At 44.3% G+C, this 25783-nt stretch overlaps 1 protein-coding gene across 1 annotated transcript in view; it reads left to right on the top strand.

Moving 5' to 3' along the window:
- The window catches only part of SUSD1 (sushi domain containing 1), a 38694-nt gene that overhangs the window by 11556 nt on the left and 1355 nt on the right, over positions 1 to 25783 (top strand). Inside the window, exons 5-16 of the mRNA XM_035140393.2 lie at positions 17 to 193; positions 503 to 685; positions 3090 to 3269; positions 4930 to 5021; positions 7047 to 7233; positions 8322 to 8384; positions 10113 to 10138; positions 12275 to 12461; positions 16564 to 16657; positions 18495 to 18753; positions 21332 to 21371; positions 23207 to 23300. Of these exons, the coding sequence (XP_034996284.1) occupies positions 17 to 193; positions 503 to 685; positions 3090 to 3269; positions 4930 to 5021; positions 7047 to 7233; positions 8322 to 8384; positions 10113 to 10138; positions 12275 to 12461; positions 16564 to 16657; positions 18495 to 18753; positions 21332 to 21371; positions 23207 to 23300 (1582 nt within the window). The remainder of the gene's footprint in view (positions 1 to 16; positions 194 to 502; positions 686 to 3089; positions 3270 to 4929; positions 5022 to 7046; positions 7234 to 8321; positions 8385 to 10112; positions 10139 to 12274; positions 12462 to 16563; positions 16658 to 18494; positions 18754 to 21331; positions 21372 to 23206; positions 23301 to 25783) is intronic.

Genomic DNA, 25783 nt, shown 5'->3' with positions numbered 1-25783 from the left:
CCCCCCTTTGGTGCAGTTGTGGACTGTGGGCTCCCACCTTCCGTTCCAAATGCATATTCTGCAGTCAACAAAACAACTTATGGAAACAAAGTTGTTTATACTTGCCAGCCTGGTTATGTCATCGAAAGTGGAAATTCCACTGCAGTTTGCAGTTCCAGTGGACAATGGAAGGAAACTGATTTTGTATGCAAAGGTAAAAGAAAACAATTTAAAAGCTTTAATGACTGCAGCATTTATTTCAACAAAGGCTATTTGTTACATTAATTGTAAGCATATCCTTAAAAAAATTAGGCATGCTCAAATCGCAAGGAAATCAAAGTTTTTATAATTAAAGTCAATGGGACTTAAGTATGTAGTTAAATGGCTTGGTTCTCTTGATTTCAGTTGGTCGAAGTGCTGCTTCACAAAATACTCAGCAGCATATATTTTACTGATAAATAAATATTAATGGGGAAACTGTTATCTTAATAATGCTGTCATCTTTCTCTTTCTTTCCCATTAGAAATTGATTGTGGAAAACCACGGTGGTTTCCAAAAAATGCAGATATTATCTGGGATAACAGAACAACTTTAGGAAGCAGGATATACTACAAATGTAGGGAAGGATTTCAGTCTTTTGGAGAGCATAATTTTTCACAATGTACAACTTCTCAGAAGTGGGGAAACGTCACCTTTGAATGCAAAGGTAAAAATATCATCTGTAATCTTCATTAAAAATGCTCATTATTTATGAATGAACACCACCATAAAACCTATCCTTTGTGAAGAAGAAGAAATGTTTTCCTGAAAATCCCAAGGTTCTTACCTCTTCTTAACAATGGCAAAATGATTTTTGGGTAACTTGACAAGTACTAGAGGTTCAGGGTCAGACTAGTTGAGATGTTAAACAGCATCCCTGGAGGAAGCCCCACCTCTCATACACTCAGATAGCTGATTCTTGGTTTACATTTTCTATTTGGTTATGGAAATTGGAGAACACAGTATACGAGGCATGATGGCCGTGTGCAAAATTTTTGTGCCTGATGTTTCACAATTTTTTATACATGCTGTAAGCCACCCAGAGTAGCTAGGGAAACCCAGCCAGATGGGTGGGGTATAAATATTATTATTATTATTATTATTATTATTATTATTATTTCATATTCCCAGTTCTATCCCATTGTTGCATCTGAGAGCTTTAAAGGGACAACTGCTCAACTTTCATGCTTGACAAGAAGATTATTTTTTTGTAGTCAGGTATCTACCGTATTGGCCCAAATATAAGCTGCACTTTCCCCCTGAACTATGATCGTGAAAAGTTAAAGTGCAGCTTATATTTGCGACCTTTCACCGCCAGCAAAGCGGCACAGCTCCCCCCCCCCCCCGCAAGAGAGCAGCCCGGGAGCGCAGGGCAACAGTGCCCGTCCTGTCCGCGGCTCCCAAGCCTCTGAATTTTAAAGGTGTGGCTTATTTGCGGGTGCAGCTTATATTCGGGTCAATGTGGTATATCAAAGGACAAAATGTAAAGTGAGAATTGGCCCTCAAAATCAATGGATACAGTCTGGCATGGAGTTGTATGGGAGCTGTTCCCCTTTAGTGGCTGAAGCATTTGCCTTATTTATTTTTATTTAACAAATTTTACATACTGCTTGACTGTAGTAAAACCTCTAAGCATGCATGAAATACACATTTGAGTTCTGCAACTTTGTGGCCAGGGCCTTTCTGGGAGGGAGGGAATATTTATAGAGTGCTCCCTCAAATAAAATGACCAGGCCACAAAGTTGCAGAACTCAAATGTGTATTTCATGCACGCAGTAAAAAACAAAAATAGGCAAATGCAATAAAGCAATACAAACTAACTGTCATAATGTCAAACTGAGAGCCAGTGTGGTGTAGTGGTTAAGAGTGGTAGACTCGTAATCTGGGGAACCGGGCTCGCGTCTCTGCTCCTCCACATGCAGCTGCTGGGTGACCTTGGGCTAGTCACACTTCTCTGAAGTCTCTCAGCCCCACTCACCTCACAGGGTGTCTGTTGTGGGGGAGGAAGGGAAAGGAGAATGTTAGTCGCTTTGAGACTCCTTCGGGTAGTGGTAAAGCGGGATATCAAATCCAAACTCTTCTTCTTCTTCTTCTTCTTCTTCTTCTTCTTCTTCTTCTTCTTCTTCTTCTTCTTCTTCTTCTTCTTCTTCTTCTTCTTCTTCTGCTTCTTCTTCTTCTGCTTCTTCTGCTTCTTCTTCTTCTTCTCATGACCAGCTCATACTGAAAAAGTCTGAGCAACAGAAAAGGGCCTATTGGCACAAGAACATCCTTAGGACACACGCATACACATTTCAGTAGTGCAGGATAGCACCATGGGAAGGTAGCTCCCCTGAAGTCTAATCTTTGCACGATCAGGAGGTCTATGAATTTGTAGCTCAATGGTAGAGCACATGTCTTGCATGCAGAAGACACCAGCTTCAATCCCTGGCATTTTTAGGTAGGGCTGGGAAATACTACTGTCTGAACCCGGAGAGCTGATGCCATTGCCTGTATGTTAACAGTGAGCTAAATATACTTATTGTCTGACTTGGTAGAAGATAGCTTCCTATTGGTACCAGGGCAGCAAGCCTGAACCATGGGAAACTGTGGGATGTGTCATCATTTCAGTTAAATAACCTTAATTGCTCAAGGATGTAAAGGTAAAGGACTCTTGAACAATTAAGTCCTGTCAAAGGTGACTATGGAGTGCAGTGCTCATCTCGCTTTCAGGCCAAGGGAGCTGGCATTTGTCCATGGACAGCTTTCTGGACAAATGCCAGCTCCCTTGGCCAGCATGACTAAACCGCTTCTGGCGCAATGGAACACCGTGATGGAAACCAGAGCACACGGAAACACAGTTTACCTTCCCGTCGCAGCGTACCGATTTATCTACTTGCACTGGTATGCTTTCAAACTGCTAGGTTGGCAGGAGCTGGGACCGAGCAACAGGCGCTCACCCCATTGCAGGGATTCGAACCGCCGACCTTCCGATCGGCAAGCCCAAGAGGCTCATTGTTTTAGACCTGGATGACAAAAAGTCTAGACTACTGCAGATGCATTTCTGAATTAAAACAGCTTCTGATCCCATTTAGAAATAACCTGTGGTGCACCTCCTGCCATACATCACTCTGACATGATATGGAACGGGATATCAAAACCAGGAAGCCTTGTGGAATACAAATGTGTCAAAGGCTTCTACAACACGAGCATGAAAAAACATTCATTCTGCACCAAAAACGGATCGTGGGAAATCTTGGATCTAAGATGTGAAAGTAAGTGCATGATTATAATCCCCAGCACAGACGTTGTGGGCAAGTTCTAACTACGCAACACTGGAGTTATTATTGCTCTTGTGGTGAAATGAGGGCACTATCCCTTTGGCAGGCGTCTACGGGTTAAGAACCAGAGGAGGTTGTTTGTTGGAATCTCCCTGAGTGAGGAGAAAGGGTTAAAGTGCTCCAGGTGAGAGTTGGAAGATGAGTTATTGGCTGGTGAGAGCAGCTGATAATTTTGATAGTGGATGTTGGAAGGGTACTGGAGCTTTTTTTGTGAGTGCACATGTTGCAATTGTTCTGGAATTCTTCTTCCTCGTTTCCATAGTGTTACTCTCTCTGCAGGGGGGAGGGCTATAGCTAAGTGACAAAGCTCATGCTAAATCTATCTGAAACCTTGGAGAACTGCTGCCAGTCCATGCAGGCAATACTGAGCTAAATGGACTAGCAGTCTAACTTGGTTTAAGCAGCTTCCTAACTTTTATCCATTCTGTTGTTGGTGCAGATCTTGGGGATGGTATTGAATGGCCTAATTGTGATTGCAACAGGGTGCGGGAGAATTGATGGTGGAGGGGAAAGCTGATCTTGTTAAGGGGAACAAGTTAAGGGGAACAAGGGCCATAAATTTGATGCAGGAATGAGGTACCTGTTGCTCCTCTGATGTTGCTGAATTCCAGCCTCCATCACCCTCAGCCAAAAGGATCAGGGGAGTTTAGTTCATTAATTTCCCAAAGACTGATTCACCACTATCTGATTTCATAGCCTACTTGCATGTGAGAAAGGCCCAATCTAGATAGCTGAAGGAACTACTGAAATTGGGTATCAAACTGGTTCACTGATGAATATTTGGGAGTTTCAAAAGGATTTTCCTTGTGTAAGATGGACTTCTGTGGATTTCTCTTTCTTAATTATTCTTTTTTGTGTGTGTTTGGCGTTCTGTCGCACCCTGCTGCTACTTTCATATGTTTACGTGGAGGAAAGATCAAGAGAACAATCACCCCTCCTTGATTCACGAAATCCCATGTTGATTCTATGCCGCTTTACCTTCTCAAATGTTGATGTTTAACTGAACTACCCTCTCCCAATAGAGCTTTCACGGAGGATTCTTGAAGTTTTTGGAGCTCTGTGTTTAACAGAACAACAGTGGCATCCAGTGGCTTTCTTTGTTAACAACATGCCAAATATAGTAATGATGATCGATCAAAACCAGGTTCAGCAAATAGACAAGAATATGAAGCATTAGCAGAAGTCGAAACATGTCTCATTCTAGAGAAGGCACCCCCAAACTCGACCCTCCAGATGTTTTGAGACTACAGTTCCCATCATCCCTGACCACTGGTCGTCTTAGCTAGGTATGGTGGGAGTTGTAGTCCCAAAACACCTGGAGGGCCGAGTTTGGGGGTGCCTGTTCTAGAGCAATGATATGGCAGTTCCCTGTATTGTTGATGGAACAAGGTAGAGAGGTAAGTGATGATGGCAAAGGATGGCTACCCTTTCCCTGTCATTAGTAAGTTGACAGTTGGTAGGCTGAAAAAGCTGGATTTAAATTGCAGTTGACCACCACTATATCCTGCAATTGAAACAGTGACAAGAAGAAACCAGCTTTTAAATGGCATTCAAAAATGGGAAATGTTTTCGTTTGTTTGTTATTTTTTTGCAGAAGTGCAAGACTTTGTCGGTATTGCACTGAATAACTCTTGTTTGTCGTGGAGGAGGCTTAATGGAAATATAGCAGTCAACGAGACTTATCAAGTGCGTGAGATATTTTAAATATATTTTTTTGTACTAGAAAGATAAGAGGTTCTTAGCTTTCTAGTGAGAGACAGGCAGGTTTCTGTAAGTAGGGGAGGATGTATAAACATTTTATTAAAATATTGCTAAATAACACCTGCAAATGTTTCTTTTTTAAAGGATGTGATTTAATTGCTCACGGTTTCTTCTACTAAATGCCATAACGTAGGAAGTAAAGCAGAAACACAGAACTTACCTGTGTTCATTTTGAGGTGCCTGGAGACATTTACAACTTGATAAATAAATATAACTGCTTCTTGATTGGCCAGAAGGGCTTCTTTTCTGGCCAAGTCCGCTCTGTCTTTAATGTTGATTATCTTGGCCTGTCTCCTTTCCATCTCAAAGTGATTCTATACGATTTGTGGAATGATCTCCCCAGGGAGCCTCGCCTAGCCTCCTTTATTACATACACTGGCATAGGAAGCCACTTGGGCACCCGGAGTGGCAAACATGACGCGCACCCGGGGGCGGGGCGTTGCTATGTAGAGCGCAAGTGCAGCGTTGCTACGTATGACGCATGCATCGCTACATAGCGACACTGTGTATGCGTGCTACGTAGCAGGGTGCCGCCGTCGCCGCTCGCACTGCCCCCCAAAAAACAGAGCTAGGAGCAGGCCACCCCCTGCCCCCCCTTGCAAGTTACAGGGAACCAGGCAGAGGGCCTTCTCGGTAGTGGCACCCACCCTGTGGAATGCCTTCCCACTAGAGGTCAAAGAGAACAACAATTACCAGACCTTTAGAAGGCATCTCAAGGCAGCCCTGTTTAGGGAAGCTTTTAATGTTTGATGGATTTCTGTATTTTAGAATTTCTGTTTTGTTGGAAGCCGCCCAGAGTGGCTGGGGGAACCTGGCTAGATGGGCAGGGTATAAATAATAAATTATTATTATTAAATTATTACTATGCCCCTGATTACATATCCTTAGGTGCCTGGCAAAAACATTTCTCTTCTCTCAGGCCTTTGGCTATTTAAATAATCTATGGCCTTTTAAACACGGTTTGGGTGTGTTATTGTGGGCTTTTGTTACTATGTTGTATATTTTTGTGTTTTTATATTTCAAATGGCTCTGTGATCAGTGCCAGATTTATGTATAAGCTAAACAAGCTATAGCCTAGGGCCCACTCTTTGACAACCCCCCCCCAAAAAAAAAACTAAAGGAAAAAAAACCTGGATGTACATTTCCAAAATATAAGATAAAAAAAAACAAATAAAATAAAACCTAAAAATGCATTGTATTAACTACAATTACATTGTACAGGTTATAACACTTAATTTCATATTGATTGAGCTATTTATTACTATCAGTAGTTTGCATCATATATTTACACCTATTATTATTTCATGTTAAAGCAAGTTTCTAAAGACTAGATTATGAGTCTTTGTAAATTGTGTTTCTAAAGGAACCTTTGTTATTGCCAAATGCCAACGTGTTTGCATTATTAAGTTTGTTATGAATAAAAAAATCATTTTAAGTTAGAGCTTAATAATTATTTCACTATTCATATACTTATTCTTAATTGTATTTCAGTTCAACAATTACTTTGATAAAATAAATATTTTGTTATGTGCAAATGGCTTTAGATACCTATTAGGTCCATACATTACCGTATAGCATATTTTTGAATTCAACACAAAAAGCAGTGACAATTTGTTGTTGACAAAGGACAGCTGGACATATAAAGGGCCCCATTACCTTCAGTAGCTAAGGGCCTCATCAAACCTAAATCTGGCCCTTTCTGTGATCCTCGGATGAAGGGCAGTATAGAAATTTAACAAATAAACAAGTTTGTACCAGCTTATCTGTCTTGACTTCTTCCCCAAAGACTCCTGGAAAAAAAACCCATGTGGTAAAGTGTGGCCTTTTCAGAATGAGCACCTCCAGAGTTCTCTGGGGACTCAAAATGGATCGTTAACCAAGTTTATATTATAGCTATGCCCCAAAGTTTTGTCTCTGAGAACTGACTTCCCTTTCATTTCCCATGCACAGCTCACAATGAGGATGCTAGGGAATGAATCAAAGAAAACTGTGGCTGAATCAAAGATTAGCTATACCACGGCCGAGGAGGCTATAAGGATATGCTTGGAGCTACGTCAGGATGCAAACTACAGTGTGGAAGTAACTACAGGATCCACCAATTTGGCTTTAAAAGTCCGAATAATGCACCCAGTAGTTGGTAGGTGCTGCAGCTTTGCAAATCATCAATATTGATAGTTAAATGAACTAGGAAATTTTACCCGGAAATCTTCAGTGCTGATAATGACACAGAACAATGTTCTTAAACTGGTGGCTGCTATTACTGAACTGCTCATGAGGAATGGGCTGAGATTGGCTAAGATCTGGCCATGCATCTCCTTTGCAGCAGATCATAGCAGCAAAAGGCTGCTCTACTAAGTACTAAAGATGCTTGCCATGATGGAATTGAATAAAAGTAAGACTGGAGAAGCCTGTATAAGTTGCAATTTCAGCTGAATTTGGGGGATACCACTTGAAGCATCCATTGTGTTGAGCTATTTCAATTGTTTTGCTCATGAAACTTTTGCTCTGTAAATTTTTGATAATAAACCTGATTTGGAATGGGGGGTTGAATAATTTCAATTGCAACTGTATGCTATAGATTTTGTAGTGCAGGCATGTCCAACAGGTAGATCGTGATCTACCGGTAGATCACTGGACGTCTGCAGAAGATCACTGGTAGATCATTGGCTTCCCCCCAAAGAAGGTGAACAACTGTGGCTCCCCTAAAAAAGCTCAACATTTTACCTCCTCCCTGAAAAAACTCAACAACTTTGACCTGAACCCAAAAAAGGGGGAGCAGATCACTGCCAGTTTTTAACTGTGAGTAGATCGCAGTCTCTTGGAGGTTGGCCACCACTGCTGTAGTGAAATGGGCTGGTGAACCCTTGTGATAATGATTAGTGGATTAAAATGAGCCAAGGAATCAAATTGGGAAGCTACATATAGGGCCTAGAGAGACTGTGTGCTTTGGACCAGGAAGAAAGAGGCCAAGCAAGGGAAGGAGCCAAAAGAGAGTTGGGTTGCAAATCAGGAATTATGCCAACTGTGTCTTCTGCAGTAGCATTGCAACCTGGCTACCCAAAAATAGCCATGGCTGTCAAGAAACAGGTGAGTGGGCCTGAATTTTGCATATTGGATTTGCTCAAACCAAGCAGTTCTGACTGCAGGCAACTTCTTTGTGTTACCTGTTATTATTAATAAATTACCAGCATAGCATAGCTGATTAAGAGTTTCTCTTCCCCCCAGAAAAGAAACCTGCATTCAGCAACATCTCCGTATTTAATGACACCTGTATTAAATGGCAAAGAGCAGGGGTGTCAAACTCAAATTCATCGGGGGGCCGCATCAGCAGTTTGCTCACCCTCAAAGGGCCGGTTGTATCTGTAGGACTATGTGTCCACTCTTTATTATTATAAATTATTGTCACTGCATTCAATTATTACTGTTTTTTGTAATAATGTAAGTAATAACTAGCTCTGAAAGCAAAAACATAGTCAGAATAATGGCAAGTAGGTATTCAAATGTACAATTATTGTACAATTTATTGAAAAATGATTTTTGGTAACAGAGTAATTTTTTAAAAAAACATACAAATATTGCCAAACACTGTTTATTACACATATGGCAAACACAAGGCATTAACTTTTTTTTAAACTTTTCTGACTAGATTTTACTCGCTTGCGGGGTTCTTCTCTCCTCTTTTATAATGGGCTAATTCTTGTTTTGTTTTTGGAACCGAGAGGAAATGCCTCTTAGACATTAGCTCCCTCCCTTCTTGGGTTAGAATGGAAAAGGTGGGGGAGGACTGCAGCTGACAAATATTATCCCTCCTTGCCATAGATCGGAGAGTGTATAGATGTGAGATCTTGAGGCCGGCTGCAAAGCGGCTGCTCCCCGTTGTCTCCTAGCTCTCTCGCTCTCCCCCTCAGAGGCTCCCGGCTTGTCCTCCTCCCCTCCCTCCCTCCTTCTCTCCCTCCCTCCCTCCTCTCTCTCCCTCCCTCCCTCCCGCCTTCTTTCCATCCATCCCCGCTTGTTCTCCTCCCCTTTCCCTCTCTTTAAAATTGATTTCAAGGCGCTGCCAGCCCGATAGCAGCTGTTGAGCTCTCCAGAGGGAAAGTGAGCGATCGCTTCCCTGTCAATAGCCTCCCCACTTCTCAAACAGAAAACAATCCTCCGTGAGCTGAAACTGCCAGACCAGCCATCCCTCTCTGGTGCCAGCAGAGATCTCTTTCCCCGTCCCCAGCTCCTCAAGCCCCTTCCTTTGCATCAGCCTGCAACTCCAGCCTTGCCGCCTAACCGGACTTCTCTCGAAAGCAGCGGAAGAAAGGCAGCGGGTGAATGAGCTGATGGTACCCAGCAGCCCAAGGGTTAATCTGCCCGGGTGGGCTCCGGCTGCTTCTGAGAGCCTCCCTCCCTCCCTCCCTGCGTCTCCAGCGGCCACTAACCTTGTTCAATGGCTCAGGAAACGACCCACTCTTGCCGCCGCCATTCATTTCAGGGGGCTTTGCAGGGCGAACTCCCATGGAAATGAATGGCACTTGCGCAGTAGGGTCGATCTCTCTCTCTCTCTCTCTCTGTTCAGCTGGGGGGGGCCAACAGGAACCCCCGGCACTCACGCGGCGGCGGTCTCAGTGGCTTAGGAGCCCTTTGGGCAGCGCGAACACGCTGGCTGCCCTCAGGAGCTCCGTGGCGCGCGCCGTGATGCCTCGCCGGAAGCCCAGCAAAGAGAAATTCTCCCGCTGCAGCTGGACTCCGCCCCCCTGAGCCCTATTGGCTGGCAGAGGGTATGATGCGGCGGCGGGGAGGGGCTGGTGCAGGGGGCCAACTACGCCCCCCTGCAGACGCGGGAGTCGGCCCCAGGCAGCACAGTGCGGCGGCGGCGGTGGCAGTGGCGGCAGCGGGCGGCGGGCGGGCTGCTCAGCGCCCCCTGCATTCTGGCGCTCTAGGCCACATGACGAGGTCTCGCGGGCCGCATGGCGAGGTCTCGCGGGCCGCATTTGGCCCGCGGGCCTTGGGTCTGACACCCGTGGCAAAGAGAATCGTCATCTGAGGAAACCTATGTAGTAAGTGATGTACAGTTTCTGATTGCAGTACTGGGACTAAATCTCATGCTGACATGCGTGTTTCAGCGTTCACAGCAGTGCCGCATCCATCCCATTATCGCCTCTGATACATGTTTTGCGGATTTTGGGTGCGTTTCAAAGAAATGGTTTGATCAGAGACCACAGCGATGTCTACTTATTCAAGAAAGTCAACAATGCCACTGTTACAGGGGTAGAGAACTCAGGCCTAGGGGCCAAATGCAGCCCCCTAGGCCTCTGTTTCACAACTGGAATTCTCCTCAGGCCACACCTATCAGCAGCCTTCCTCCACATCCTCCTTGAGTATTTTTGCCTGGCTGCAGTGTACCCTTGAACTCTGATAATGCCTTGGGTTGAAAAACATACCAGATACAGTGGTACCTTGGGTTACAAACGCTTCGGGTTACAGACTCCGCTAACCTGGAAGTAGTACCTCAGGTTAAGAACTTTGCTTCAGGATGAGAACAGAAATTGTGCGGTGGTGGCGGCGGCAGGAGGCCCCATTAGCTAAAGTGGTACCTCAGGTTAAGAACAGTTTCAGATTAAGAACGGACCTCCGGGACGAATTAAGTCAGGCATCCCCAAACTTCGGCCCTCCAGATGTTTTGGACTACAATTCCCATCATCCCTGACCACTGGTCCTGTTAGCTAGGGATCATGGGAGTTGTAGGCCAAAACATCTGGAGGGCCGAAGTTTGGGGGTGCCTGAATTAAATTCTTAACCAGAGGTACCACTGTATAACAGTTAGCAGTCAAAGATACTTTGCAGTGCCTGATTAGGTAGTGTGTAGATTTGCAAGTAAACTGCTGAATTTTTGTGAGGGACTTGCGTGCCATAGATTCTTATTTGCAGCATATTCTGAGGTAGATCATGTGGACATAAGATTTCTGTATAGTCTCTTGTGTCTTAGCGCTGCAGCCATGGAGATTATCTGCCCCCCCTCATTAAAATTCAGGCTCCTTTCCTGGAGCTCCATGTTGCTTATTACTCTTTTTAAAGCCAAACAGCCTACCTAATGCAGAACGCTTTGGGGGAAGGGAGAGAGGGCTGTCAGAACTTCTTGATCTGAGAAGCAAATTGCCAGTCAACAAAACATGCGAACCTTTATATTGTGGGTTAAGACCAGTGCTGTTTTTCTAGAAAAACTCTGGTGAGCTCCGGCTGGAAAAAAGCAAAAAGCCCTAGTTAAGACCTTGCTCTGACAGGTCACAGAATGCTACGTTTGCCTTCACACAGACAGCAGGCCTTCCCTCAGGACTCAAAATGTGAATCCTGGAAAATCTGGTCAGGCTGGATGAACAGCAAGTGTGACTCAGCTGATGATGCTATCTGAAACCTGGTCTGCACAAGCTAAAGAAGGAGGTGGGAACGAGATGGTAGAAGTGGCCCAGAGGTAGTCCAATGGATTGTACCATTTCAGATTATAAGCAGGAATTCACCTTTTTTTAAACAGGCCCCAACATAAAAGGCTCTCTGCAAATACCAAAGCTAGTACAGCAGGAAACAGGTTCTTGTTGTTTAGTCGTCTTTGTCATGTTTGACTCTCCATGACTCCATGAACTAGAGCATGCCTTGGAAACTCTCACTTTCTTCTCAAAGCTTCTCCTTTTTTATGTCCATGGAGTTTTCATGGCAAAATACTGGAGTGGTGTGCCAGTTCCTTCTCCAGGTGGATCACATGTAGTGATCTGTCCATCTTGGGCGGCCCTACACGGCATAGCTCATAGCTTCTTGGAGTTATTCAAGCCCCTTTGCCACAACAAGGTGGTGATCCATTAAGGGGAGGAAACAGGTTGAGTTAAAGGTTAAAGCACTTCTTCCTGTTGGGCAAGTTTTCCATTTTCAGGGAGCACTTTACAGTGGGGCAGCATTCAAAAGTGGTTTTGCCCTTCCTTTCCACTTCATTCTGCTGCACATGTAAACCTGGCCTTAGAAGCAGGCACTCCCAATAGACAGAGGACATTCAGACCAGGCAAATGTAGTGTATTCTGCTTCCTGCCGCAACCACCAAAACGTTTGCTTAATGTACTTAAACTTAAGAGGCCCCACTAGCTAAGAACATGTGCCAAATGTTTAAAGCGTTTCATTCTCATTTGGGTTGCACACTCCATTTGCAGCTTCAGATACAGGGTCTACGGTGGTATCAGAAACAATTCCGTGATAACATGACCTATAACTTCACCACAAGTTCTCAGACTCCAGAAGTGTGCCTTGACTTACTGCCGGGCAGCAATTACACCGTTAACATCTCTGCAACAGATCTCAACCACAGTGCTCTCATCTACATGAAAACCCCCATCACTGGTAAGGCCTTGCTTTGTATTTTTCTCCTAGTATTTTGACAAGGTTGGAAAATTAAAAGTGCAGGAAGTCACTTGGATCAAATAATTTTCTATGCCAATTTTCCTACTGACACCACAGTGACTTAGCAAGTTGTAGAATATGAAGAGTGAGGTTTAGTGGTTATTTTGGGTCTTACCACAGCAGAGGCACCAGCTCTTGCCATGATGGAACGAGAGCTACCTTCGGACTTGAGTACACCTAGATTCAAATACAGTCGTACCTCGAAAGTCGAATGGAATCTGTTCCAGAAGTCCGTTTGACTTCCAAAACATTAGGAAACCAAGGTGCGGCTTCCAATTGGCTGCAGGAAGCTCCATGGAACCTGCGTTGGACGTTTGGGTTCCATGGGTTCCAAAGAACATTCTCAAACCGGAACACTCACTTCTGGGTTTGCGGCGTTTGGGAGCCAAGACGTTCCACTTGCAAGGCGTTCAATTTCCAAGGTACAACTGTACATGTTTTTCCAATAACAAAAAAAAAATCCTTTATTAGGCATATCAAACCACACATTATCACATAAAAATTATATACAGATTATATAAAATACAGACTCAGTTGAGCAAGGCTTATCTCCAGGAAGAGTATAGATATATATAAATACTACAACCGAACACTGCCGCATCACCTACCAATTAAGGAGCACTAACTCTCTTTGTAATGGCCCAGCCTTTCTGCATGGACAGCACTCAAAAATTCAGCTACGGATGTAGTAATTTGATCATCCCTGTCCGATAGGAGGACCTGAACAGTTGGTAGCTTGGAAATCAGCCAATTGAGTTGCAAGGCCTCTAATAGTTGTCTTCTGGCATGAATTCCAAATTCACAAGAAAAGAAAATATGCTCCAAAGTATCAGGTTTTCCACTAACCTGCTGATTGCTGAACTAGCAATGATGATGATAGGTACATTTTGTTTCATGTGCCTTTCCTGTTCACTTATGAATAGGACTGGGGGGGGGGAATTCTCAAACAGCAAAAGAAGCTTGCTGATCCTTCCCCATTCCTTACCTCCCTTAATTTTGTTGCTCCAGCCACTTTTTGCATTCTGGGCTCTTTTCGGATATCAGAACCAAGAAGAGAGAAAAATGGTTGTAGCCACCAGCTGCAGGAGAGATGAGGCCCAGGAGGGAGAGAGTTCAAGTCTCCTCTCCTGTGTGCTCCTTTTACACCTCTCACCCCTTGCTTTCAGGAGTGCCAACTTGGCCCCGCGACTGTGGGTGCCCAGGGCCGTGAGTGCCATGCAGCGTGCACGGCCCTGGCCCTGAAATATGTGGGTGCCTGGCCCCTTCATGGGGGATTTTTATGGGTGCTTGGGCAACCAAGACCCCAGAGAGTTGGCACCTGTGTTTGCTTTAGATAGGAATGGGGTAGATATGTGAGTGGGCTTGGGGAAGTTACTGACTGATTGAATAGCTTTTCTGTATGGAACACCATACAGTCTCGGTCGTTGTAATGTTGCATAAACTTGGGGGAAAAAACACCCTCATTTCTCATGTGCTGTGTGGAAAAAGGAGGAGACATTGCCATTTCCCATGCACTTTGTGGTTACTCTGCCTGCTAACCAGAAGAAGGCAGCCTTTGCAATTTCTTTACATTTCTTCCCAGTCTGTAATCATCCACTAGGTGAAGCTGTTTATCTTCAGCAGATAAATTGTTTCTGCATCTTCAGCTGTTCCTTCCTTTGTTAGGGTGAAACAGAGAAGTTTCCCCCCCCCCCTAATAACCTTAACTGCTCCCATCCTTCTTTTACTCTGCCTGTGCAACTGCAGCTGAGCTTAAAACATAAAACACAATCTAAATTTTTTATTCCGATTGATAGTCATGTGCTGTATTTGCCGCATATTGTGGATAGTTCTGTATTTAAAATAGCTCGGTAAGGATCCTGCTGCTGTTCTTGTCCACCAACTCGATATAACCATCTGCTGAATTATTCATCTGCCTGTACTCCAAGCCCTCAGAATTTGTGACTCACCAAGCAAAATTCATCATCATCAGCCATTCATTGTGTTCTTCCAGCTGCCTGATGCCCCCCCACCCCTCCCTCCATAGTTCCTACATTCCCAGGCAGCATAAACAGGAGATGTGCTGAGCTGGTATCGGAACTATCATCCATGTCCGATGGACTGAGTTCAGTTTAGGGCTCAACCACGTCTCTGTTTGTCTCACTGCTTTTCCATGGGAAAACCTGCGTTTTAGCGATGAATCGGAACAAACGGAAGTTGGGTTTTCTGCCAATTCTGCTGTTTGTGCTAAAGAGTGGGTATTCTGACAGGAAGCAGTGGGGCAAGGTAGAATCGCTTGGACCCCTGCCTAGAGAGCACAAGAGAAGCGGGAAATGGGTCAGATCTGTGCTTTCTAGGTACTGGTCAAGCGGGAATGTGGACGAGCCCACATTGCAAGGATGCACAGTCTGTGCTCATTTCCTTTTGCAGCCCATGAGCAGGATACTTCCTTATTCTGTCTGCCAGTAACCCAGTCTTTCAAATTACTGGTGCTCTCAATTCAAATACCTGCTCTTTGGGTTATGAGAAAGGGATTGATGGGCAAAACCCACATGCTAAACAAAGCCCTGACACAAATTTTTGTAAACAGACACAGCTTTGAGAGGTTGAAGTTTTGCAGGGAGACAGAGTGGAGTTGGTGGATGTTGAGGACATGCAGAATCCTTTCTTCAACAGCCTGCAACTTTCACCATCGCATATATTTTCCTTTCCTCCAGAGCACTAGTTGCATGTTTACCATTGCAAGCAGGTTGGGCTGATTTAATTAACGGACAAAGCTTAAAATATAGAAAATAATCTCTCTCTTTTTAGTTGTTTGTAGAAAAAGCAACGCTCATAATTCCAGAATTGAATGAATTACAGAGATTTAGAAAGGGGATAAAATATTAGACAGCAACATTTAATTGATCATCAGACCCATCATTTTTTTAAATAAAAAAAAACATGTTTACAGTGGTACCTTGGGTTACAAACACTTCGGGTTACAAACTCTGCTAACCCAGCAGTAGTACCTTGGGTTGAGAAATTTGCCAGGGTGAGAATGGAAATTGCGCACCAGCAGCCCAGCGGCAGCGGGAGGCCCTATTAACGAAAGCGCGCCGCAGGTTAAGAACGGTTTCGGGTTAAGAACAGACCTCTGGAATGAATTAAGTTCATAACCTGAGGTACCACTGTACTTACCTAAAAAGGTAGCCCATTTAATTGGGAGTGGAATCAATGATTTTAATAGAAATACTTATAAAAATTAAAGATGGCACACATAAGCCTTCAATTTATTATCTTTAAAATGGATGGCAAATAATGTGTTGTTTTTTTTAAGTATGTGGGACGCATGTGGTGCTGTGGGTTAAACCACAGGGCCTAGGGCTTGCCGATCAGAAGGTTGGCAGTTCGAATCCCCGTGACGGGGTGAGCTCCCGTTGTTCGGACCCAGCTCCTGCCAACCTAGCAGTTTGAAATCAGGTCAAAGTGCAAGTAGATAAATAGGTACTCCAGCGGGAAGGTAAAACGGTGTTTCCGTGTGCTGCTCTGGTTTGCCAGAAGTGGCTTAGTCATGCTGGCCACATGACCTGGAAGCTGTACGCCAGCTCCCTCAGCCTATAGAGCGAGATGAGTGTGCAACCCCCTGAGTTGTCCGCGACTGGACTTAACGGTCAGGGGTCCCTTTACCTTTACCAAAAAAGTATGTACAGCACAGTAGAAATGCTCATGTAACACATGCCTGAAGGGCTGACTTGCCCTGCTTGTTCCTCTCTGAGCATTCTGAACATCAGAGGCTCTGCTCTGGATTTCCCAGCCAGCTGAAATGCAGTGTTAGTCTGTGAGGACCAGGGCCACCGTGGTTGTGGCGCCAGTATAAGGAACACCCTTGTTTTCTTTTTTGTTCTGCTACTTTTTTTGGTTTTTATCATTGCTGTTGATATTGCCGTGCATTTGATTTTGCAAGTTGCTCAGCTTGCTTTGTGAAGAAGACCAGGTTATGATTTTTTAAAATAAAAAAAATACAAAAGTAACGCATGAATAATACCATTGTAATAAGAACAACATGTGCTTTGCTTTTTAGATCCACCATCTCCGGAAGTAGACTTCGTATCAGTACAAGGTTCTGCACCATTATTCAGCCTAAAGAAGGCAGAAGACAAAAATGGACCAATAAGGTCTCTGGATTTTTGCTACATATTTAAGATACTCCCCTAAACTTATAATACTTACACTTTGAACTTTATTTGCTGAGATTATTTTCCCCCTTTCAAATTTCATTACAATTAAAAGAATTTAATTTCCTCCATACCTGGATTTACTTTCTATCACATATAGCTTACTGCTTTTTGACCCAAAGATGCAATAATCAACCAAAACACAGAATTTTTTTGACATGTGTCACAGTGGCCGGAGTGGACTACTTCAGAGTAACGACGCTACGCAGCTCTGCATTTTATTCTTTTATTGGTGCTGCGTATTTACAGTGCTCAAGTCATTGCTATTTACACGGAGTGATGTTGTCAGTCGGTTTCAGAACCTCCGAATGGCTTTTGGCGCGTCTTTCTCCAACACAAAAGCTTTGGCAGACCCATCCTCTTTCCCCTCCTCTTTCTGCGTAATTCCGGAGTTGGGGGGATGGGTCTCCCGCCCCTTATTCGCCCCTTCCTGTCCCACCTGGGACCCTGGCTCCTCTACCTTGCCTGAGCCTCGGACACGACTTCCTGCTTCCCCACTGGAATCGGAACTCTCTCTGCTTCCCCCTGTGCTCGGGGATTGGCTTGAACTTAGGAGGGGAGGGACTTCGCGATATCCCCTGTCCCTCACAACATGTATGCAATATTTATACACCTTTCTTACATCCTTCTTTATTTAATCTAGACAAGCCCCCTCAGTTCCATAGCTGTAGTCCATAATAGATTTTAATCTCCATTTCACCATAAGTACTCATTCTGTGGTTTCATTAATATAAGGAAAAGATAATAAGGGATATCTAATTTGCATTAGGGCTGGACAATGGAGGTGAAGAGGCAAGTCCATGGAAGCAGGGGTGGCTCATGGTTGCATTACCCAAGACTGCTAGAATAGGGGCCAGCCTATTTTTCAAAGAGAGGGATGGGTTTAGCTTTCTTCACCCAAATGGTTCCAGAGAGTACTTTCTTCCCTGTAAAAGAGAAGCTACCATTTACTCGTATGGATTAAGGCACTGGATGTAGCATCACCTGCCCCTAAGAGTGGTTGCCTCTGTGTTCAATGGAGAGAGATGCTTAACAATAGATGGAATGGATCTCTCTCTGTGGAATGCAAAGAGACACACCACATTCTACTGGGATCCCTGCAGAATTGCCCCTCCTTCCCAGTTTCCCAGCATTGGTAAAGTAAACAATAAAGCCCCCCCAGTTAAATTGCTCTTTTGCAAATCCAGTGCTCTGAATAGTGTGGTTTAGGGACCCCTGACCATTAGGTCCAGTCGTGACCGACTCTGGGGTTGCGGTGCTCATCTCGCGTTATTGGCCAAGGGAGCCGGTGTACAACTTCCAGGTCATGTGGCTAGCATGACAAAGCTGCTTCTGGCGAACCAGAGCAGCACACGGAAACACCGTTTACCTTCATGCTGTAGTGGTACCTATTTATCTACTTGCACTTTGACATGCTTTCGAACTGCTAGGTTGGCAGGAGCTGGGACCGAGCAATGGGAGCTCACCCCGTTGCGGGGATTCGAACCACCAACCTTCTGATTGGCAAGCTCTAGGCTCAGTGGTTTAACCCACAGCGCCACCCACGTCCCAGTGTGGTTTAGCCTGGCGTTATTGAAGAAAGCATAACAATTTAGGATTACAGGGTTGTTGGATTTTTTAAAAAAAGAATACGGTACAACAAGCCATTCAGTGATGGCCAGTGATTGAGAGCTTTTAAACAAAGCAGCACCGTTGAAGAAAATCAATGCAGAAATCAAAAGGCAATTGTGTATAAATCACTTCTGACACTCCTTGATGCTCTTCCATCTCTTTCTAGTTCATACCAAGTGATTGTCCTTCCCTGGAGCCTACAGTGCAACTTTAATTGCTACTCCTTGACTAGACTAGACTATTTCAGCAAAGGCACTGACTCAGAAGGCTATGTGGCAGCAGAAATCCCAGCCAAGGTCGTTGCTGACAACATGCTGGCCTTTGCCCTTGGAGACAGACTTTACTATGGGGATTTTTACAATGCTCCCCTGAAACAAGGAAGAGATTATTGTGTTATACTGAGGACAATCAGTAAATGGAATGGGGTAAGGACGCAGGCCAAAATTCTTCCTGAATAAGAATGATGCATTTATTGATTTGATTTTATACCCTACCTTTCAACAGATTCCCATGACGACTTACAAAAAGTCAAGCAAATTAAAACAAAAACATGAACGTTTCAATCCGTGCTGGATTTACGTATAAGCTATAGTTTAGGGCCCCACTCTCTTGGGGCCCCCAAAAAAATTTAAAGAAAAAAACCCTGGATGTACATTTCCAAAATATAAGATGAAAAACAAATAAAATAAAACCTACATACAGCAACAGTGTTTTCTGTTGTGTAGGCTCCTATGATGTAAATAAGGGGCCCTGCCTGCATAGCCTGCTCCCTAAAATATCACTATCACTATCTATTAATATACTTCTTCTTAATTGCATTTCACTATTAATACACGCCTTCTTAATTGTATTTCACTATTAATACACTTCTTCTTAATTGTATTTCAGTTCAACAATTACTTTGATAAAATACATATTTTGTTACTGTGCAAATGGCTTTAGATACCTATTTAATTACCATATAGCATATATGGTACAAAAAACAACACAACACAAAAAACAGCAACAATTTGTTGTTGACAAAGGACAGCTGGACATAGAAAGGGCCCCATTACCTTCAGTAGCTTAGGGCCTCATCAAACCTAAATCTGGCCCTGGTTGCAATCCTATACTGTACACGTGTTTTCAGAAGTACCGTAAGTTTTATTGAGCTGGGAATGTCAGAAGCTGGCTTAGATGGAGTCAAATCATTGGTCCACCCAGCTCCTCATCGTCTACAGGATAGACCAGGTACATTCTCATCCCTACCTGGAGATGCTGGGGATTTAACCTGAGACCCTCTGCATGCAAAGCAGTTTCTCTGCTACTGAGCTACAGAAGTCAGTCCCACCCATGAGGCCAGGTGAGGCGACTGCCTCAGACAGCAGGATCCACTGGGGTAGCAGGTTCTGATGTCAATCTATCTCCCCTCCCTTGTTCCTGGTGTAGATCTTTCCTTGACCCTTCTTCCTTGCCGGGGGGGGGGGGTCAGCCTCAGGTGACAAAATGTCTTGGGCTGGCCCCAACTCCCATTGAACTGAAAAGCTGTAGATCAGTGGTGGAGCATCTGCTTTCGGATGCAGCCTAAAAGACTACAGTCACACCTTGGTTCTCAAACAGAATGCGTCCTGCGAGTCCGTTCGGAAACCAAGGCATGCCTTCCGATTGGCTGCAGGAGCGTCCTACAGCCAAGTGGAAGCCGCACTGGACGTTCGGCTTCCGAAAATCATCCAGAAACCAGAACACTCACTTCCGGGTTTTGATCGTTTGGGAGCCGATTTGTTCGGGAGCCAAGGCGTTTGAGATCCATGGTACATTGTACATGCAGTTGGCGGAACTAAAAAACAGACACCAGGTAGCTTAAAAGACTTTGTTCAGAAGGTTAAGGAACTTGGGAAAATAATAATAATAATAATAATAATAATAATAATAATAATAATAATAACAACAACAACCACCTCGTGCCAAAAGAACACCCGCAAGTATCCATGTAGACAGCAGTTCGCAGTTGGACTATTACTGTGGAATTGCTCTTTCCCTTGCAGCCGCCAATCACGCAGATGGTTGGGGCACCCAAATAAGGGCTTCTTTGTGTACCTGAAGAGACAAGCGACCTTCAGACATCCTAATCCCAAACTGATGGGTTTTATATGGAAAAGTTGGTATTTTATAACATGATATTAAACATTGTATATAAACATTGTATTAAATAACATTACAGTTTTTTAAAAAAATATTTAACATTATAATTTCTATGCCCTAGTTGTCCAAAACAAGTTCAAGATTTCCAACAGAACTCCCCCAGTGTTTTGATGTAACAGGGCCTAGCTGCTTCAGTACCATAAAACTCCTAATCTATCGATTAAAAAAAAAAAGCTATCCAAGTCCACTCTATCCCCTGTGTGAAAAGAGAACTTTCATTTATTGGAATGTCTGGTTTTCCAAATTCTTCTCAAGTCGCTCACCCTTTTCAAATGAAGAAAGCTTAGGTAGTGCTTTCAGAAATCCTCATCACATGAATTGACATATCCTTTTATATGTTGAAATAGGATTAAAAATAGAAACTTAAAAAAGCAAAATGATCCCGTGAGGCACATGTAGTATTAACAGCGGAATTCAAGTTGTGCATATTTAGTGAACAATAGTTGGTTATTGTGTGGCGTCTTCTTCCAAATTGTATAATTTCAAGATGCTGTTTTCTTTAAAGTTTTGTGTTCACTTCTGACTGTGGACAGGAAATTAAAGCTTTGTATCAGGGCAGTTTTTTTTCTTTAGTCAGCCCAAAGTATAATTGCAATGGTTTTATGCTGTGTTCTTTTTGTTTTGATATTTAATTGCATGTATTGATTTTGTTTGTATTTGCAGTTTATTGGTGAGGGTTCCCCCCCCTCCCAAAAGTGTCCAGAAGACCTGGCAATTTGGTGATATATGAATGCCAAAATAAATAAGTATATCTGTGTGATCTTTCAGCCTTTGTCCCTTAGGAAAGCAATGATGCAGTTTGTGTTATTTTTCTCCCCTCAGGTGAAAAAGCAATCCTGTGTAGTCTGGGCTCAAATTAAAGGTAAGTTTTCTGTTGACTGAGGAACCAACAACTAACTTCCAGTTGCTCCTGTTATGAAAATAGCCATTCATGTGGCTGTTGTTTAACGAATTTATATTGTTACAAAAGCCGGATGCCTTCTCCCTCCCTCTGCCGAGCGGTGGAAAGAGCCCGTGTGGTCCCAGGCACCCACGCAGGGTCTGTGCTCCTTTGCAGAATTGAAGACACAGTAGAGACAGCTGTGGCTTTCATAAATATGGTTTATTCACCTATTTACACCTTCAATCTGCAAGGAGGTAGACCAGATCTTACAGCCTGGCCAACCGCAGTGCAAGCAACCTTCAGCCTGCCTGTCCAAGATGGATCTCAGCTCTTCTTCCTCTTTCTTCCCAGAAACCCCTTTTCTTTCCCCTCAAACCTTGGCAACATCTCACTCCCCAATGGCCCATCAACACCTTTTGTCATGTTAATAGATTTGACCATCACTCAATCATCCAGGCTGGTTTGCATAAGCCAGCCCAGCAATTCAATGAATTCCCTATCTGGCACCGTTCTGTATTTTAATCCCTATTCCAATTAATCCAAACCCTGGAATTTATTAATTTCTAGGGTTCGGGGGGGGGTTCCCCCTCTTAAACCTATAACAATATGTTACACTATCATAATTCAGAACTAAAGAGATAAAGGTCTAGAGCAGAGCGGTGAATGTGACAAAACTCCCAAAATGTAGAGGAAAGAAGTCCACTCTCTCTCTCTGCTGGGTGCTATTGCAGGCTGGCATCAGGGCCGGCTCTAGGGATAGGCTGGGTGGCGCAGGGCGCCGGGTCGGCAGGGGGGCGCTGCACGGCAAAGCCGCTTGGAAACCGCGCTGCGCCCGCCCACCAGCCGCGGGAAGAAACGGGGCGGGGCGGGGGCACCAGAGCGATCTGCGCACCACGGCGCCCGGGCGCCCGACCCGCTTATGACGGCCCTGGCTGGCATTCCCCTGCACACTGGGATGGGATGTGGGAAGTCCCAGGGACTGTCTCTGGACCTTAGAAGTCAGCTGGTCACCATTGTATGCAGTTAACAGGATCTACCTTTGCTTGAATTCATCTGTCATATGATCCAGCTTGTTCTGCATCCTGGGGATTCCTATAAGCCCCAGAATAAATGGGGAAATCTGGGGGGTCACCACATTACTGTAAAGGAAGAGTGAGATAAGAAAGCCATGGGGAAGAAGAAGAAGAAGAAGAAGAAGAAGAAGAAGAAGAAGAAGAAGAAGAAGAAGAAGAAGAAGAAGAAGAAGAAGAGGAGGAGGAGGAGGAGGAGGAGGAGGAGGAGGAGGAGGAGGAGGAGGAGGAGGAGGAGGAGGAGGAGGAGGAGGAAGTGGAAGAGGAGGAGGAAGTGGAAGAGGAGGAGGAGGAGAGTTTGGATTTGATATCCCACTTTATCACTACCCTAAGGAGTCTCAAAGTGGCTAACATTCTCCTTTCCCTTCCTCCCCCACAACAAACACTTTGTGAGGTGAGTGGGGCTGAGAGACTTCAGAGGAGTGTGACTAGCCCAAGGTCACCCAGCAGCTGCATGTGGAGGAGCGGAGACGCGAACCTGGTTCCCCAGATTACGAGTCTACTGCTCTTAACCACTACACCACAACTGCTTTTGAGAAAGACAATTCCATGTAGTTCGTGTCATTTCTTCAGTTGGCTGCTGGCTACTGTCTGGTTGATGTCTGGGGGGTGGGGGAGCAGGAAACCCATAATTTGAGCTTTGTTACAGTACGTAAACTCCAGTCCCTTCTGACAGTGAATCACAAGACTGAACTGCGTCATTTGGTGGGCGCCTATTTGAATTTTAATGTACTTTTCTTTCAGATTTATCATCCCCGCCACAGCGTCTGACTATTGTTTTATTGGGGTCAGTTGCTGCTCTCTGCTCCATCCTGTTACTGTTGCTCTCTGTGGCATGGTATGTGGTGCAAAGAATTTGCTTTCATAACTTTCTTCTGGTCTACTAGACTTAACTGTGTACAAAAGAATGGACAACACAGTAAATTTCTTGGAAGCTAAGTGAGAGACAGATGTAGAATTATGAAGGGCAGTTACAGGAGACCTTTGCCTGCAATGTGAACTCTCTTTGAAACTTTTGTTACAGACATACATATGAGGGAGCTGAATGCTCCACCAGCAAGTTGCCTCCCATTCCACAACATTGTGCCAGCCCTCAGATGTCTCCCCCAACCCCAAATTATGTTTTGGGCAATCTGTGTCCTTAAAAAAAAAAAAGCAGCACTGCACATGCACACAAAACTGATGCCTTTCACCGTCATCTTGCAAAACTAATTTGGGAACTAGGGAACTTGGACAGACATTGAGTTCCCTAGTGATGTCAGTGACACTATTCATAAGACACCTAGCACCATCAGGTCAAAAGACTCAGAGTGGCATTCAGTTAAACCATTGTTCAAGCAGAACTTCCATTTGCACAACAGGACTTTCCCATGTGTGCCCTGCGCTGTCTCCAAATCTGCTCTAGACATACCTGCCAAGTTCCTCTCTGAAAAATAAGGGACCCACCGGAAGTAGCATACCGGAAGTAGTGCGGTGGCCATTTTGGAACTGGGCGGAGCATGCTCAGAAGTGACTTTTGATGCTGTTTTGCCCAGTTCCAAAATGGCTGCCGCACCAGAAGTCACGCTGCAGCCATTTTGGAACTGGGCAGAGCAGCATCAAAAGTCGCTTCTGAGCATGCTCCGCCTAGTTCCAAAATGGCCGCCGCGCCAGAATAAACCGGGGGAAAACCAAAAAAATCCATTTTTTCGGCTGGGGACAGCTGGAAAAACGGGTTTCCTGGGGAAAACGGGAGACTTGGCAGCTATGGCTCTAGAGGGTTGGTGGAACAAATTTAGAACAAATTTAGAAGGGCATGGGCAAAGGAGAGGGAGGAACCTCCCATCGCACGAGAAAGGCTTGCACTGATGGAACATGCAGCTTAGAACTGTGTTGGAAATCTCACGCTGGAAAACCTGCAATCTGCAGAGCCTTTCAGTGACAACCAAAATGTGGTGAAGCTGTGGCCCTTCAGATGTTTTGGGATTTACAGCTCCCTTCATCCCTGGAACTGATGGGAGCTGGAGTCCGACCACATCTAGAGGACAACTCGGGCAACAGTATCAGACCACCCCAGTCTTTATTACTGAGCCGGTTGTTTGGATCAAGGGAGAGAAACAGTAATTGTTTCATGTTTAAAACATATTTCAAGGCTAAAAAAATATGGGCCAGTTCAGACATAATGCGGAACTACAATTTCCTGCTATACAGATGATCCTCAGGTTCATATGTTTCTCCTTTCTCTCTTCTTGTTTGGCCACAAGGAGGATATCAAAAGCTTCTGCTTTTAAAGAAATCCTTTCCCCTTTATTTTGTCCATACAAAGGGAAGTTGAAATTGTGCTTTCTTAGAACAAGCCGGAACCATGATTTGCTCCTGTTTTGTTTTAACAATCTACAGTTTTAAACAAACAACAGTTCCTGGATTCAGACATAATGGAGAGCTGTGGTTTGTTTTAGGGCTTATTCACACTTAGCTTTTGACCCCCCTCTTACCAGGCACAGGTCCATGTGCCCAACAGCGTTGTTTTTATTTTTTTGCCCCATGAAAACCCATTCTTTTGTGCTCAATCAGAGCAAACATCAGCCTGGGAAAGCTCCAGATAAAAAAAAAAAAAAAAGGATGCTGAGACACAGAGCTTCAAATTGCCGACTGTGCCCGGGAAAAGTTAGTGTGGATAACCCCTAAAATAAATGAATGCTTCAGATATCATCCTCATGGCCACTCAAAAGGAGGCAGATTAAGGAGGAAGTGTGCAATCCTGATTCTTGTTCAAGCTCTTTTACATAATCCATAGTCTCCCATTATGTCTGAACTGGCCCTCTGTAACTGGCCCTCAGGTAACTCTGTTTAATATATAAAATCCCCTTTGCCACTTAGCTCTGCCAGTTTGGTAATTTTAAATACGTTTTCAACCAAGAGGTGTGTTTGTAGACACTTTATTTCTGTTCCCATGTCTCACCCGAGAGGCAAATGGCCTGCTTATTTTTGCTTAGGAACTGGGAAGACCTAGTCAATTTAATCCGCATGTTTGGCATTCAGAATTGCATGAGAGATATTTGGAGAGAGGGGGAATAGCGAACGAGGAGGGTTTTTCGCTTTGGGGGTGGGGAGTTAATTAGATTCTCATGATTCAAATCCCAAAGCAAAGTTTCCCCCCCAATACTGTAGTGCCTTTGTGCTCATAATTGGTAGTTGACCAGGAAAGCACTGATACCTGTTCCCTCCTGACTCTGGAGTGTATGATAAATCTAATGTAATTTTAAAACTCCCAACTGAGTTTTGTTCAGAATGATAACTATCTGGAGTGGGCATTTATTTATTTATTTTACTGCAGAAGGC

This window comes from Zootoca vivipara, chromosome 16 (genome assembly GCF_963506605.1).
Source record: "Zootoca vivipara chromosome 16, rZooViv1.1, whole genome shotgun sequence".
Classification (NCBI taxonomy): Eukaryota; Metazoa; Chordata; class Lepidosauria; order Squamata; family Lacertidae; genus Zootoca; species Zootoca vivipara.
Note: the sequence above shows the minus strand (reverse complement) of the source record. Positions and strands in the feature narration are given on the sequence as shown.